This window comes from Vicia villosa, linkage group LG4 (genome assembly GCF_029867415.1).
Source record: "Vicia villosa cultivar HV-30 ecotype Madison, WI linkage group LG4, Vvil1.0, whole genome shotgun sequence".
NCBI classification, from domain to species: domain Eukaryota; kingdom Viridiplantae; phylum Streptophyta; class Magnoliopsida; order Fabales; family Fabaceae; genus Vicia; species Vicia villosa.
This window is the reverse complement of record NC_081183.1, coordinates 16496090-16513387: the sequence shown is the minus strand read 5'-3', so window position 1 is coordinate 16513387 and position 17298 is coordinate 16496090. Positions and strand designations below refer to the sequence as shown.

The window sequence follows — 17298 nt, the reverse complement described above, 5'->3', positions numbered from 1 at the left end:
TCTAACATTTTTAACATTTGATCCATAAAAGGGAGAGGAAAGTGATCTTTCCTAGTTGCTTGATTAATCTTCCGGTAGTAAATACACATACGCCATTCCGTCACGGTTGTTGTCGGAATCAATTCATTTTTCTCATTTGTTATCACGGTCATCCCACCTTTCTTTGGAACAACTTGCACCAGACTAACCCATGCACTATCGGAAATAGGATAAATCATCCCCGCTTTCAATAACTTCACGACCTCCTTTCTCACAACTTCTTTCATTGTAGGATTCAAACGGCATTGAGGTTGAGCTACCGGTTTGAAATCCTCTTCCATCATAGTTTTTTGCATACAATAAGCCAGACTTATTCCCTTCAAATCGGAAAGAACCCAACCTATTGCTTCTTTGTTTTCTTTTAACACATGGATCAATTTCTCCTCTTCTTTGCTTGACAATGAACCACTTATGATACCGGTTTATTACCACCTTCTTCAAGAAAAACATACTTCAAATGGGATGGTAACATTTTTAACTCTAACTTTGTATTATCAATCATTGGCTCATCCTTCAACTCTTCAATCTTCACTTTAAAAGGATTTATTTCTTCCGATGATTCAACTTCTTGTAAACACTCTTCAATCTCTTTTTCTTCATCTTCACTAAGAACTTCAAGAGCGTCGGTCAAAGTCTTTTCAAGAGGTGTATACAAGTGAACTTTCATTTCAACATTCATGATAGCTTCTTCAGTAACATCAATTCTAAAGAAATCTTCTTTGTCATTCGGATGCTTCATCGCTCAAACAAATTAAAACAAACTTCTTCATCTTGAAATCTCAATTTCATCAAACCATCATCAATGTCAATCATCATCCTTGTCGTCTTCATAAAAGGTATTCCTAGTATCAATGGTGTATCATTATCTTCCTCCATGTCAATAACAACAAAATCAATCGGAAACAAGAACTTGTCAACTTTCACAAGCAAGTCCTCCGCTATCCCATAAGGGCGAGTTGTAGACTTATCCGCTAATTGTAATGTCATTCTTGTATCCTTCATATCAATAATTCCTAACCTCTTAACCTTGGACAATGGAATCAAATTGATACTTGAACCCAAATCAATCAAACCTATTCCAACATGAATATCATCAATAGTAACCGAAAAAGTGACTCTTCCAGGATCTCTCTCCTTCCTCGGTAAAGTACATTGAATAATTGCACTACACTTGGCATCAAGAATAACCGTTTCAGGCTCGGTGTAACTTCTCTTCTTTGTGAGGACGTCCTTCATAAACTTAGCATATTTTGGCATTTGCTCCAAAGCTTCTGAAAATGGAATATTAATTTGCAATTGCCAAAATATGTCCATAAATCGAGAATAATGCCTCTCATTATCCTTCTTCGTGGGAGCATCAGGGTAAGGTAAATTACAATGGGAGGGCTCATAGGTTTCTTCTTTCCTTCTTGAGTCTTTTTCTTTTTCACTTCATTTTTTTCTTTTTCTACCTCCTCTTTTTCTTCACTCTCATTTTCAACTAAAACTCCCTCATTTTTCTTTGGTTCTACTTCACTCTCTACTTCTTTTTCCTTCTCTATACTAACTTCCTCCTTTTCAACCTCCTTCCTAACTTCACTTTCAAGTACTCTTCCACTCCTAGCCACAACCGCCTTACAATGCTCCTTAGGATTAGTTTGAGTATTCGCCGTGAATGATGGTCCAGTTTGTTTCTCGGCCAATTGATTAGCTAGTTGACCAACTTGAGTCTCAAAATTCTATATTGCCGCTTCATTGCTATTTTGATTCGCCATTGACGCTTGCATGAATTGATTTAGATTCTCCTCCAACTTTGAAGGCTTGTCTTAAGGATGTGGTATGTGATAAGTATTTTGTCTTTGTTGATAACTGTCTTGTCTCCACCTTTGTACATATTGTTGATTATTACCTCTTTTTTGGTATTCACCTTGGTTTTGGTAAGGAGCTTGTCTTTGTTGATAGCCTCCTTGACTTTGATTCGCCATGTAATTCACTTCATTCACCGGTGGAATATATCCGATAAGGTGGTCTCCGCTACAAAGCTCACACAAAGCAACTTGGTTGTTCTTGTTACGATCTTGCATTTCTTTCAATTGTTGAGGAAGCCTTGCCATTTGCTTGGTGAGTTCTTCCACTTGTTGAGAAAGTAACTTATTTTTAGCAAGAATCACATCATTGGTCCCCAATTCAATAAGTCTCGGTTTCTTTTGAACAACTCCTCGATTATGTTGAACTTGGTGATCATTCCGCGCCATCTTCTCAATAATCTCAATTGCCTCTTCAGAAGTTTTTGCCATAAACGAACCTCCAGCAGTAGCATCCAACAAAAGTTTTGGTTGAGGTTGAAGACCATTGCGAAAAATGTGAATTTGAGTTCGATCATCAAACCCATGAGTTGGACAATTCCTAAGCATTGACTTGTACCTCTCCCATGCTTCATTAAGAGATTCATTGACACCTTGAGAGAACACTGAAATAGCAGTTTTAGCATCGAAAAACCTTGACTGAGGAAAGAACCTTTCAAGAAACTTTTCTTCTAAGTCATTCCAATTTGTCATTGTTTGAGTCGGTTGATCCAGATACCAATCTTTATCCTTCCCAATCAACGAATGTGGGAACAACCTCTGAAACACTTGCTCTTCCTCCTTTTCGGGAGCTCCGACAGCTCCAGCAATCTCATAGAACTTTGTAAGGGGAGTGTAAGGGTCTTCATGGTCAAGACTGGCAAAAGGAGTTGAATATAAAATTTGGAGAATACCGGTCTTCATCTCAGAATTTCTTGCATTTCTCGCAAACTGAACATTTCTCCTTGGACTATTAACACACGGACCCCTTGGTAGTGGTTCTCCTTCAGCCATCTCTTCTTTAGGAATTTGAGATGCTGAAGTAGTTGCTTTTTGTCTTAATCTCCTTTCTTTGGCTAACTTTCTCCTCCTTCTGGTTTTGCTATTAAGTCTACGAGCAGTCCTTTCAATCTCAGGATAAAAAAGGAGTTGATCTGCAGGTACACTTTCTCGCATAAACAAAAAGCTGAAACACTAACCAAACAAGTGAGCCAAGACTAGGAAAAAAATTATATATAATTTTTTTTTAATATAAGTAACACTCAAATCACAAAAACTATTGCAATGCTTGTAATATCTAAAAGCCAATCCCCGGCAACGGCGCCATTTTGTTAAAATGGTAAGTATTTCCTTTATCGTTTCCACAGGGATTAGTGCGATATTACCACCGTTCTACAATTAAATGTGATTTGAGTTAAAATTTTGAAAGGGTTTGATAGCATGAATCTTTAATTGCATGAAAAGTATGCAAATGAAGTAAAATAGAGTTGAAAAACGATTTGGTAAAACTGTGTCAAGATTAGTTTTTGTTAACTTGCTTTGTATATATTTAGCTAATCACACATATGAACATGTTAATGATTAATATAACCACGCATCCTCTCGATATCATTTATCTCTAAAGCAATATCGTGAATGTTATCATATCGACCGTTAGATGATCTCTCATGCCAACAATCAACATGATAATCTTTAAAAGCTCAATACAAGTGATTATCAACTCAGAAATCTATCTCTAGAGTTTGATTATTGATAGATGAATATCTTTTGATCAAGATTTGAAACATATCTCTCAATAGTGCATCAAAACAACATATAAACATGAATAACAAAGATATTCACCATATATTAATCAATAACAAGGTTCATACACAAAAGATTAAGAAAAATACATACTTTACAAGCTAACTACCTCTAATCTTGACACATGATAAGTTTAGCTCTCTATAACTTCAACAACAAACATCAAAACAAGATTTTCTAGCATAAAAATCCAAAGATGATGAAGAAATATGGTTGATAAATCTTGAATAACTATAAGTTTTCTTATTCTTCTCTTGCCCTAGGATGTGGTTGGTTGGTAAGATATGAAAAGGATAAGGGTAAGACATAAAAATATCTCCAAGTACCTAAAAGTATTGTCTCTCAAAAAGTAGTTCCGCTTAGCGCACAAAGTGCCGCTAAGCGGACTAGAGAAAATATCTGAAGTCACGAAGAATCCGCTAAGCGGGATGAGGCCGCTAAGCGGAACTGAAAACTTAGTTCGCCGCTGGAAAGCGCGTTGGACGGTCGCTTAGCGGAACTTGCTGAACAAAACTTCTCCAAAATGGCTCCAAACTTGCTCCAAAGTGATATCTTTCATAACTTTCATACCAAGCTTTCCGGTATTCAAAATAACCTTCAAAACATGAAGAAAAACTAGTAAATTACATATTTACAATAAAAACTCGATTTTATTTGTTTACACAATTATAAACGTAATTGAATCAAAAGTAAGGAAAAGAGTTATCGAAATACCACAAAAGTTATTACCAAACTACCTATTTTTTGGATTCTAACAACTCTCCCCAACTTTGATCTTTGTTTGTCCTCAAACAAGAATAACTCAACAAGCACAAAAATTATATTTACAAGGGCTAGCAACATAAAGAGAATGGTTCAAACTTGACTTACATGCATGCTCCATAACCATCCCTTGCTTGTACAAGATCAAAACATGAGTATGAATTAAGTTCTAAACACAAAACAATTCAACACACATGCATTTATCAAAATGATGTTCAAACTTGAATCACCTACAATCAACTTCAAAAATGAAAAACAAAGTGCCATTATCATGTTAGCACAAAGGACTCATCACTCTCTCTAGCAATTGTGCACGTCCAAAACAATTCATACATTCATCTATACTATGCATACGAGACAATGGAAACAAAGATCATTGAGGGCTTTATTCGGTTGTAACTTGTCTTGGGTTCCAAACAAGTGATAATATATGTACACGACCATTGAAACAAAAGGGTGAATGATCATGGAAAGAATTTGTTTATTTTCACAACTACATATTTGTTACCCTTTTGTTCTTCAACACACAATGCATTCTTTTAATTTCTTTGAATCATTTTGATTTTTCTTCTTTCTTTACTTTTTTGTTCTTTCTCTTTTTCCTTTATTTTCTTTTTCAAAGAATACATTGCACCACCATTTTCTTTATTTTTCTTATCTTTAGTAGACCTCTCTCCCCAACTTTAAACATTTCTATCTATCAAGACATCAATGCTTTCCATTCAAGGTTCAATTGCTATTGGGTTAAGTGTTTACCTAAGAAAGTTTTCAAGTGAATCAAGACTTTTCTTTTCTTATCATCCAAAATTTGTTGCATTTTTCTTTGATTCACTTGACAAAAAAATTTTAGGCTCAAAATTAGTTACAAATGATCGCACTCTCACAGGTAGCCATTTTTATGGTGGTTTTTCTCGTACTGCTCAAAAAAATGCCTCGATCCCTTCTAAGTCCTAATGTCTCATAACAAAGCAAGATTAAGCATGAATCGTCCGAGTTAACACAAATTGCTTAATCTTGCTTTGTGAACAAAAGAAAGTCCTCTCACATATGTGGTTATGTCTTAAATTGATTCAAATGTGAACAAATTTTTTCAAATGCAATGTGACAAAAAGTTTGTATAAAGTACCTAAATCATATTCACACTAATATCTACAAAGTAAGAAAATCGTTACCTTAACATGCACCGCATCAAGAGCATTATCATCACCATCCAACTTTGATGTTGACAACTCTTTGATAGCTACTTGCTTGCTTGAGCATCTTTCTAAAATTACAAGGACAAACAACAAAAATTTTATGAACATGAAAATTACCATTATTTAGTAATACTATACTATATAAAACTATACTTAATCATACTATACTATATAAACTAAACAAAGTTAAAAATATAATATAGACAATAAAATTAAACACACATAATATAATATAGCATCATAAAGACAAATTGCCAATGACAAATGTCTCAAAAGGAGTTATGGTAGCATACTTTGCCACCATATTACACACTTAAAGTACATCAAACTCATCCATATAAGGATGGAAACAACACATTAAAACTAAAGATAAAACAACCTAAACATAAGTCTTCAACAAAAGAAATTAAAATAACATAATTAAACATAGCATGAAATAAAACAACAAAGTTGTTGATGTTTTTATTTGCTGATTGGCATCTATGTTTGGCTAAAATATAATAGCAGCAAAATGTAATAGAATGTATAAGTCTTGCAAATATAAAAGAACAAAACAGATACAAAAGCAATATGTTATATGGAATGTCATGACATCAACTCATGACATCGAGCCTGCAGAACTGGAATGAAAATTCAGTTTGATACTCAACAGATACAGAATATTCTATGGAATATTATGTAATCCTATGTGGCGCAGATTTAAAGGTCAAAAGAATCAAGTCAGAATATTAAAGAATCAAATCAAAATATTGAAGATTCAGCAGTTTCTAATTTAGGAGATAAATTAGGAAACTTGTGATTGAAGATCTTTCTTTTAGCAGAAGATATCTGCTGATTTGTAACACAGCTAGTGCTGTGATTTGTAAGCCCAAGTTCAGTTGGGAATAGGTTATAAAAAGAAATCTTTGTAACCTAGTTTAAGAAATCAAATCGAGTATTGAAAAGATGTAGTCATTAGGGTTTATAAAGGTAGACCACCCAGGTTGTGGGATGGCTGCCATGTCCTTCTCGAAACCTGTAGGTAAAAGAAGTGTTTGTTCTCACTCGAAACTTGTAGGTAAGAGTTGAGTATTATGTTCTTGATTGAAGTTACGAAGCTAGATCAAGTGATTTTTTTTCTTGTTAATTATTTAAATAAATGTTGCATGGTCGTAATAGTTAGGTATCACTAGGGAGTGAGCAGAGGTTCTCTTGTCTTAGATGGAGTTTTAAGATAAAGGTTGCATTGGGTAGTGACTAGGTAAACCAGAGGTTGTTTATCTGTAAACTAGAGGTTGTTTACATAAAATAGTACTACTGATAGTGAAATCTTCTTCCTGGATTGGTAGCCCCTAGAGTAGGTAGTTAGACTGAACTGGGTTAACAATTCATTGTGTTATTTATCTTCTGTAATGTATTATTTGTTCAGTCTTGGATGTTGTAACATCGTGTATAACATCAGGATCAGGTTTAACAGCTTGTCCCATTACAAAACCAATGAAGTTTATAATCTGGTTATGTTGACTGAACTAATATGGTCCCAGTACTCATGGACTCCTTCCTATTATGGGAGATCAAATATTGGGGATCATTCAATCTTGCCTTAGCCAAGATGATAACAAATCAGATGTCTTGACATCGTGAGTGACATCCTAAGTCTGTCATACCAGAATTTTTCAATTGGTATGAGAGCAGGCATCCTGTCTGTTTCTGGATGAGATCCATGGGGATACTTTCTGGTTGTGCTGAAGGTAGAAGATTGTTTGAACAAGGAGTGTTCATATTGTATGGTCCCTTGAAGTGGAGGATGAACCAATATATGGAAGACCTAGACCAACCTGATCAGCATGTGAAAGGAAGATAATGGTGCTTGGACAAGAAGATGTAATTCAGAAACTTCATGCGGGAGTGAAGACTTTGGATTGTATTGTCCAATCATTATTCACAAAGAAGAGTATTATCAAAAGCTTCATGCGGGAGTGAAGACTCTTATAAGGTAACCTCTGTAATTAAGGTTTATGATCAGGAGTTGATATTTGGAGTAGGGTCTAGTCTGTTGCCTAGTGCAGAAGCAAGCATTTTGTAGGATTGAGTTACATTCAATTCTTGGATGTCATGCTTACAATTGGTTCATGGAGTAAGCATTGTGTAAGTTTTGTTGATATATGGCTATTCTCCGCTGCATAGCCTCTGGTCCAACCCCTTTGTGTTAGAAGAATTATAGGGTTATGTATATTCAACAGAATTTATGGCAGAACCTTACAGCTATAATTAAAGTGTCAAAGATACTTGAGTAATCTCTCAAGTCCACTCATAATGACATGGTTTATTAGAGCTGATGAATGTCAACTGATCAATGATATTCATAATCATGTGCAAGTGTGAGCCTTGAAGAGTTTCAAGGCTGGAGTGTTCCTAGAAGGAGGAACAGATGTCCTACTGGATGTTGGGACATTAGTACTGGTATGCAGCTACCAGTTGAAGAACAGATGTTCTGGTGCTAAACTAATGTAGTGTGAGAACATTGGTTTGGAACCTACTCCTGACCTGGAAGAGGAGACATCTGATTATAAGTTGATCAAGACACGATAAACATGTACTTCTACTCCAAATCTTAATTTATGGAAGTTTAGAAGTAAAAGCTCAATGGCAAAGGAAACTCATGAAGGTATTATTTTCTGATCCTTTATGTTTAAATCAAGATGAGCTTACATCTGGTATTTTCCTCTGATCAAAGGAACCAGATGTGTGGATTTTTATTCATAACCATAGAGCAGTTGTTGGAGTTGGATATTGTGTCTCAACCACAGTGAAATATGGTCACAAATGTTGACTTCCCTAGTTGTTATCCAGAAACGGTAGTGTTATTTGGAATCAAGGAAGTCAGATGGCTCAGAAGAATCTTACTATTTCAGTGTTATGCCATAAATGAGTTTGTTCCAGAAGCTTAAATGAGGGAATATCCTCTATAGGTACAGACTATGGCATCCATCATCTCAAAATCAGAATGAAAGTCTGAAGAAAAGCTTATTGAGATGTTGGCTATTCTATTCCTTGATATGTCTGGATGTTGCTGATAATTACACTCTTTTGTTTCCTCCCCAAGTGCTATGAATTAGAATGTTGGAGATGTTAACAAAAAAAACCATGAAGGATGATGTCATATCAGATGTTACAACATCATCTCAAAGCCTTCAGTGTTTTTGTGGTTATTGCCAAGAGTAAGCTAGGAGGTGATCAGTCAGAATATTCTAGTGAGAGTAGTAAATTCTAACTGAATAAATGATAAGCACTTTGACGAGAGACTTAGTACTTATTAGGTTTAGAACCAGCATGGAAGATTGAGAAGAAGAAATCAGTCAAGATGAACTAGTGTGAGTAGTAAATCTTACTGAGTAACTAATGAGTACCTTGACGGGAGACTTAGTACTTATTAGATGAGAAGCCCTTTCCAGTTGTGTATTCAAGGACTAGTGTGAACTAAATATTAATGTTCACTTTTATCCTCACAAGTTTAGGATGTTTGGCAATGGTATCTGGTGAAGCATACTGATTCTGTAAAATATCTTGATGGGAGCTGGATATTTGCAATATTTGTATGAAGAGAAGAAGTATGTGATGAAGAAAAAGCTCTACACGGAAATACATCATCACTACTGTTGAAGACACCAGAGAGATAAGGTTCAGACTTATCTACTGAAGATTGATTTATGGTTATACAATTATAGGTTCTTCTACTTCAATTTGTAGAGTGTGGCAATCTGAATCATGTGTAGCTAGCAAACTGAAGATTCTAAATTTGGAAACTGTGACAAATTCCAAATGAAGGGTGCTTCAAGGAAGAACGTCTAAGATGTCCTAAATTTGTGTATCTCATGGGGAGTAAGAGAGTATGGAGATCAGCAAGGACAATGTTATTCTGCTTCTAATCTAATGGAAAGTCTCGCAAAGACTAATCTTTAAGCCAAAAGAACAATGTCATTCAAGATGTCAGAACATAACTCAAGACATGTTTTATCCTTGAAAACCAGCAAGGATCATTCTTTGTATTATCATCTAAAAACATGTATTTATGGTGTGTATCACTTGTTCTGATATAGTGCATGTTCCAACCTTTGCACAAGTCCACCTGATGCAGTTCTTTCTCAAATAACATCTCTTGATCAAGAAATTGGTTAAAGTCTAGGTATGTTATTTAAATTGCTCAAGTTTCTAGAGTCTTTTCGGCTTCATCACTTTGAGTTTTTTTTAGTCTCTCATTTCCTTCTTTCGGATATGAGTAAAGTCTAGAGTCTAAGGTATGTTTGTCAATTTGTGACAAGCATAGGGTATAAGGGTGGTGTCCAGACATTGTTAAGTCATTTCCTTCGAGTCATGAACATAAATTGTTTCTTGTGTTCTAAGTCATTCTATAGAGTATTGTTATCTCTATGGATAGTCAGAGTATTTGAGTTTTTAAGTCTGGAAAACTTATGTCTTGGATGATGTCACAACATCATATTGTGTTATCTTGGAAGAATGTCTAGGATTGTGCATGTGAAGTTTGAAAAAGCAACATTATTGTCTAGAGTGGCAGTTTTGACATAATGTGGATTAGAATGGGCAGGTTCTGATCTTGATGATAGTAATATGTTCTGGCAATACATAATTACTCTCATGATGAAGGCTTCACTAAATGAGCGTGACTATAAAGACAGAAGTTTGATGATCTGATCAACATAGCTGAAGATAAAGAGGATCCGTCCAGTTCAAGTAAGAAAGGGTGTTAATCATTATGTGACATTGAGAAACACCATATCAAGAGGGATTTCAAATTATCTTGGCAGACCGTGATCTGATATAAACATGGTAAGGTTATTCTCAGCAAAGTACAAGAAGTGGCAGTTCTTTATGTTGAGATTGTGTAAACCTCTCTATGTGTGCATCTAATGTCAAGAGGTCATCAGTTGATCATTTCAGGTGTAGATAAGATGGTAGACTAGAATCTGTTGCAAAAACAGATAAGAACTTTGTGGAATATACTGGTAGTACTAGTTTGAACAGCTCAACTGTATTTTAATGTCAGGCACAATGTTATAACTTCTAATTTCTGGTGTGAGTATCTATTGTAAAGGAGCAACATTGCTAAAAGTGAGTGTGTCCAGCAGGATAGTTGAACAGAGGGTGAGCTCTTGAAGATATGAAGATGTGTCTTATGTTTTCCATTCATCATTACAAGTTTTTCCTTGAATAATCTCAGACTATCTCAGATAAGGGGAGTGACTTCTTAGTTCAAGATATATTTCTCAAGAAAATTGTCTTGGTCAGAAATACTCAAACATCATAGAGAAGGTGTACTAATTCAGAAGAAGCACATGCATGCTCTTGTGAAAAAGTTTGATATAATAGGGTGTAACATTATTTTCTGTTATCTGTGAATGGTTGAATCTAACCATGTGCAACTAGAATCCACAATTCCTTCTCTGGACTGATAAGGTGGTTGTGTGTCAACAAGTGTTAGAAGGTTTCTTCACTATTGCATTAAACAGTCTCAAGGTGTTCAGAACAACAGAGGTCTATGTCTATGACTAGTAAGTCAGTAGAGTGAGTGGGAGGTCAATTACTTGGTCCATAGGATGCTTTGTCAAAGTCTCTTGAAGAATCTTGAGTTATGTGCTTAAGGGGTGAAAAAGTGACAATGTCTGACAGGATGTCATGACATAGGTAAAGACATTGAATCTACTGTGTCAAACAAGGAAATCTGTCGTGAGTTTATCTCTTCACATCAGTGGACGGTGTAAAGTTCAATCAATGACTATGCATGTGCTGGTTTTAAAGATAACTCCTATAAAAAATAGTCAAAAACTGCTTTGGAAAGATTAATTGCTTTTGGAACTGTTTCCTAATAAACTGTTTGACTGTTGAACAAGACCATCATTATTTTACTATGCTCTTAAATGGCTATAAATTGGTGTCTCCACAGATTGCAGGAATCAAATTCTCTCAATATGTCCTTCGTGTGTGTTCACATAAGTCGTGTCTGGGTCTAGTAATGTGAAGGGTTCCTTTGCTAAAGGTTGGCAAGACAAAGAAAACCACGGGCTGGGAAAGTTATTTGCTTCTGTCATGAGTTTTCTTGTGAGTTCAACAAAATTGTTCTATCATATACAACCTTTTGTATAGGATCTTTTGTTGTTGTGATTTATGATCTGGGTTATGAACACAATTGTGATTTGTGTTTTGAGTTACGAGGAGTGGTGGTAAGAATTCAATCATGTTCTCTCTTAGGCCTTAAGCTAGGATTTGGTTTCTAGTTGGAGACTGAGTAAGGGTTCTCTTATGCCACCATTGGTCCTCAGAGACAAAGGCCTTCTCCAGTCGTCTTCCTCATGTACACTATTTTTGCATGAAGATGTTCCACTGCATATTATGACATCCGTTCTATCTTTGTCATATTATAGCTAAAAAGGGGAAGAATTGACCGAGGTATTCTGAAGTCCACTACTATCAAAAGAAACAAAGGATTTTGTAAAGACAGTGTGGACTTAAGATGTTATGATGTGGTTCAAAGATACTATGAAGACCTGAAGAACAGAAGAAATTGAAGCCCAATTATGAGAATGTAAAAGATCTGTTCTTCTTTGTTGTCTTGAAAGTTGAAGTTGTTATGTTTTGCTGCAAGTTAATGTAAGTATAGTTTTAGCCAAAATAAGCCAAAGGGGGAGATTGTTGATGTTTTTATTGGCTGATTGACATCTATGTTTGGCTAAAATATAATATCAGCAAAATGTAATAGAATGTATAAGTCTTGCAAATATAAAAGAACAAAACAGGTACAAAATAAAGATGTTACATGGAATGTCATGACATCAACTCATAACATCGCGCCTGCAGAACTGGAATGAAGATTCAGTCTGATACTCAACAGATACAAAATATTCTATGGAATATCATGTAATCCTATGTGGTGCAGATTTAAAGGTCAAAAGAATCAAGTCAGAGTATTAAAAAATTAAATCAGAATATTAAAGATTCAACAATTTCTAATTTAGGAGATAAATTAGGAAACTTGTGATTGAAGACCTTTCTCTTAGCAGAAGATATCTGTTGATTTGTAACAGCTAGTGCTGCAATTTGTAAGCCCAAGTCCAGTTGGGAATAGGTTATAAAAAGAAATCTTTGTAACCTAGTTTAAGAAAGAAAATCGAGTATTGAAAAGATGTAGTCATTAGGGTTTGTAAAGGTAGACCACCCAGATTGTGGGATGGCTGCCATGTCCTTCTCGAAACCTGTAGGTAAGAGAAGTGTTAGTTCTCACTCGAAACCTGTAGGTAAGAGTTGAGTATTATGTTCTTGATTGATGCTGTGAAGTAATATCAAGTGAGTTTTTTTCTTATTAATTGTTTAAATAGCTGTTGCAGGGTTGCAACAGTTAGGTATCACTAGGGAGTGAGCAGAGGTTCTCTTGTCTTAGATGGTGTTCTAAGATAAAGGTTGCATTGGGTAGTTACTAGGTAAACCAGAGGTTGTTTACATAAAATAGTACTACTGATAGTGAAATCTTCTTCCTGGATTGGTATCCCCCAGAGTAGGTAGTTAGACTGAACTGGGTTGACAATTCATTGGGTTATTTATCTTCTGCAATGTATTATTTGTTCCATCTTGGATGTTGTAACATCGTGTATAACATCAGGATCAGGTTTAACAGCTTGTCCCATTATAGAACCAATGAAGTTTATAATCTGGTTATGTTGACTGAACTAATATGGTTCTAGTACTCATGGATTCCTTCCTATTAGGGGAGATAAAAAATTGGGGATCATTCAATCCTGCCTTAGCCAAGCTGATAACAGATCAGATGTCTTGACATCGTGAGTGACATCCCGAGTCTGTCATACCAAAATTTCAAAAGTCAACATCATCATTATCATCACTCTTCACCACCATAATCCTCTTGATTTTCTTCATTCACTTCTTCATCATTCCTTACTTCTTCATTCATACCTCCTCCATCCCTAAATAATGGTCTAGCCTCTGGATAGTTGCAAATTGCCTCGTACGGCTCATTATTGGTAAAGGAAGTCACACTTGATGGATCACACATTTTAAGGTACATGCGATGCAAAGAATCATGAATAGTGGCCTCGGACCTTCGCAATGCATCCATGTAATCCCAACTGTACCTACCGGCCAATTGCTGATTATACCTCGCTTGGTTGGCAGGAGGTGCTACGGCTTCGGGTTGAGGTTGATAACGACCTCGAGTCCTACGAGCACAATGCCTTTCAACATAAACCTCGTCCACCATAATAGTTATGGTAACATGAACCTCTTCAGGAATATCAACTCTAGCCCGCTTACACAACCCCATAATCAAACCAAGATAAGGAAGCTGAGCAGCAGGTCGAGTACCCAAACTATGCCCACTAGAAGCCACTTCTCTTAACTCCTTAGCAATGAGTTGTGCAATGTCAATCTGCACACCTGTCATGATAGCATAAAGCAAACAAGAATTAGATAAGGTGAGATCAGAGTTGTCGATCTTGGGTTTCAAATTGTTCAGGAGCAAGGTTAGGTAGAGCTGAGCCATCTAGTTCAAGTTAACACGGTCCATTTTCACAGGAATACCAACCGGGTTAAGAGTGAAACCTCTATCTTGAAAAGAGAGAAATCAGACAACTTCCTCCATATCCCACTCTCTAGCCTTAGTTTTCAAAGTGTACTCATAATCACCACCTTCAGGAAGCGGCATAGGATCACCAAGATAAGTGCTAATGGCTTCTCGGGCGAATGAAATCACTCTCCCTCTCACAACAGTTTTGCATGCATACCAAGAATCTTCCTTAGACATAGCATTGGCATAGAACTCTCTCATTATGTCCACATTTATCTGAGTCACAGGCTGCAACAAAACATCCCACCCACGACTATGCATCATTTCCACAAATTGCCTATAGTCTTCTTGAGGGTTGAGATTGAAAATCTTTTCAGTCAAAATTTTCCGGTCACACAACTTCTCGAACCACTCTTGGTGTTCCCAGCTCAAAAATATGTTGTTATCAAACTGAGGTGATGTTTGTTTCGGCTTTGTCGAGAACTCATCTGAAAATACAAAGCACAAACAGTACCAACAACATTAAAACACAGTGTATCATGTCACAAAAAGTCTAAAGAATGGTACTAAACCAAAGCCAAAAGCCACAATTTCAACATAGAATAGGAAAAAAATTCTGTCATCTGTAGTAGCCGCTTAGCGGGATGGGCTCCGCTTAGCGGACATGCAAAATTCTCCATTATCTGTAGAAACTCAGTCTGCAAATTTTTTCCTTTTCAACCATTCCAACACTTCCAGACACCATAACAACAATAAAAGAGTGATAAAAATGGTGCTTAAACTTCTAAACAACAAAATCCACTTAGTATTTACAAAACAACTTTCAAAATCTTGGATTCTTTTCACAAATCTATGAAAATTTCTTTCAAACTCAAGAACCCACTACTAAAACATCATCCTAATCCATTTCTAAACGCAGAATAAAGATTCATTCACACACATGTACAAACACTACTATGAAACTTTAACAAAAATAAAAACCAAATATCAACCTTTACAAGAAAGTGGAGAAAGCTACAACAATGGAACGAGCATAAAAAGGTTGAAGGAGCTGCAACCTTCTCCAACAATGGAAGCAAGGGTTAGGCAAGTAGAAGAGAGAAATCGTGGAACTTTTGTGAAATTAGTGCAAATGAGGTGGCTAGGGTTTTCTGTCCCGCTCAGCCCCTCATAATAAGTGGTAGCGGGCTTCTGGACCGGGTCAGGTTCATTGGGCCCACTCTATTTTTTTGAAATTTTTTTAAAGGCCGCATAGCGGATAACAAAAAAACTGGATTCTACAAAACAGCACCAGTCCACATTTTCTCGACTTTTCTCCAAAATAACCTAAACAACCATAACACATGAAAATAGTAAAAACTTACAATGTTGGGGTGCCTCCCAACTAGCGCTTTGGTTAATGTCGTTAAGCTCGACGGATCGTTGACGGCTTCATGGATCGAAAAACGGAACGGCTTGCGCACTCCGATCAACTTCACCACCAAGATAAACCTTGAGCCTTTTACCATTTACCGTCCACGTTTCATTTGTTGCCGGATTCTCAAGCACCACCGCCTTATAATTCTTCACTTCTTTGATTCGAAACGGTCCCGACCATTTGGATTTCAATTTTCCGGGAAACAATTTCAACCTTGAATTATACAATAAAACCATAAGTCCTTCCTTGAGATCCTTTTCAAGAATCCTCTTATCATGATATCCTTTCACTTTTTCTTTGTAAATTTTGTTGGATTCATAGGCTTGTAAACGCAATTCTTCCATCGCATGTAATTGCAACTTTCTCTTTTCACTACTTGCCTTTGGATCAAAGTTAAGCAACTTCAAAGCCCTATGCTCCAACTCCACGGATAAGTGACAAATTTTTCCCTAGATCATTTGGAACGGATTAAGACCTATTGGTGCCTTGAATGCCGTACGATATGCCCATAACGCTTCATCTAACTTTTGAGACCAATAATTTCTTGAAGAAGAAACCATTTTTTCTAAGATTCTCTTGATTTCATGATTAGACACTTCGACTTGACCATTAGCTTGAGGATGGTAGGCCGTTGTTACCTTGTGTTTCAGACCATAATGCTCTAATACTTTCTCAAGTTAAGTGTTGCAAAAATGTGAGCCACCATCACTAATGAGAACCCTTGGTGTACCAAACCTTGTAAAAATGTTTTTCTTCAAGAACTTGATTACGGTTTTTCCATCTGCCTTCGGACATGCAATCGCTTCTACCCATTCGGACACATAATCAACCGCAACTAAGATATACTCACAACCAAACGATGATGGAAATGGTCCTACAAAGTCTATACCCCAAAAATAATACACTTCCACTTCTAACATATTATGCAATGGCATCTCATTCCTTTTGTTCACTCCACCACTTATTTGGCAATTATCACAACTTTGAGCATGTAAGTAGGCATCTTTGAATAATGTCGGCCAATAGAATCCGGATTGAAGAACTTTAGTCGCCGTCCGTTGTCCATTATAATGCCCACCATAATGTGAGTTATGACAATGCCACAAGATACTTTTGGCTTCATCTTTTGTTACACACCTTCTCAACACATTATCCACACCAATCTTAAACAAATAAGGATCATCCCACACATAGAACTTGGCATCATGAAGGAATTTCTTTCTAGCATTTTTACTCAAATCATCCGGTATCCATCCCGTAGCCTTGTGATTTGCCATATCCGCAAACCACGATCTTTCTTTGATCATGAACAAATTTTCATCCAAGAAAGATTCCAAAAGCTCTTCTTCCTTGTTTGCACCTCTTTGTTCACCAACCTTGATAAATGATCGACCACCAAGTTTTCTGCTCCTTTTTTGTCTCGGATCTCTAAATCAAACTCTTGTAACAATAGGATCCATCTAATGAGCATTTATTTGGAGTCACGCTTGGTGAGAAAATACTTTATAGATGCATGGTCAGTGTACACAACAAATTTCGAACCAATCAAATAAGACCTAAATTTTTCTAATGCATACACTATGGCTAGTAATTCTTTCTCAGTGGTAGAATAATTAATTTGTGCTTAATTTAAAACCTTACTAGCATAATGTATAGCATGAAAAAAAATTCCTTTTCTTTGACCAA

At 36.2% G+C, this 17298-nt stretch overlaps 1 protein-coding gene across 1 annotated transcript; it reads right to left on the bottom strand.

Annotated features, from left to right (window-relative positions):
• Positions 1-774: 774 nt before the first annotated feature.
• LOC131596820 (uncharacterized) lies at positions 775-2876 on the bottom strand. Its single transcript, XM_058869558.1, has 3 exons — positions 2022-2876; positions 1556-1757; positions 775-1310 (listed from the first exon to the last, which is right to left on the bottom strand). The coding sequence occupies exons 1-3, from the start codon at positions 2874-2876 to the stop codon at positions 775-777; spliced, it is 1593 nt and encodes a 530-aa protein (XP_058725541.1).
• Between the last annotated feature and the right edge of the window lie 14422 nt (positions 2877-17298).

Coding starts and splice junctions, on each gene's coding strand:
- LOC131596820 (XM_058869558.1), bottom strand. CDS start 2,876: ATGGCTGAAGGAGAACCACTACCAAGGGGTCCGTGTGTTAATAGTCCA. Junction 1,758..2,021: donor TTATCGGATATATTCCACCG/GTGAATGAAGTG, acceptor GCGGCAATATAG/AATTTTGAGACTCAAGTTGG. Junction 1,311..1,555: donor GAAGGAAAAAGAAGTAGAGA/GTGAAGTAGAAC, acceptor TTCCATTTTCAG/AAGCTTTGGAGCAAATGCCA.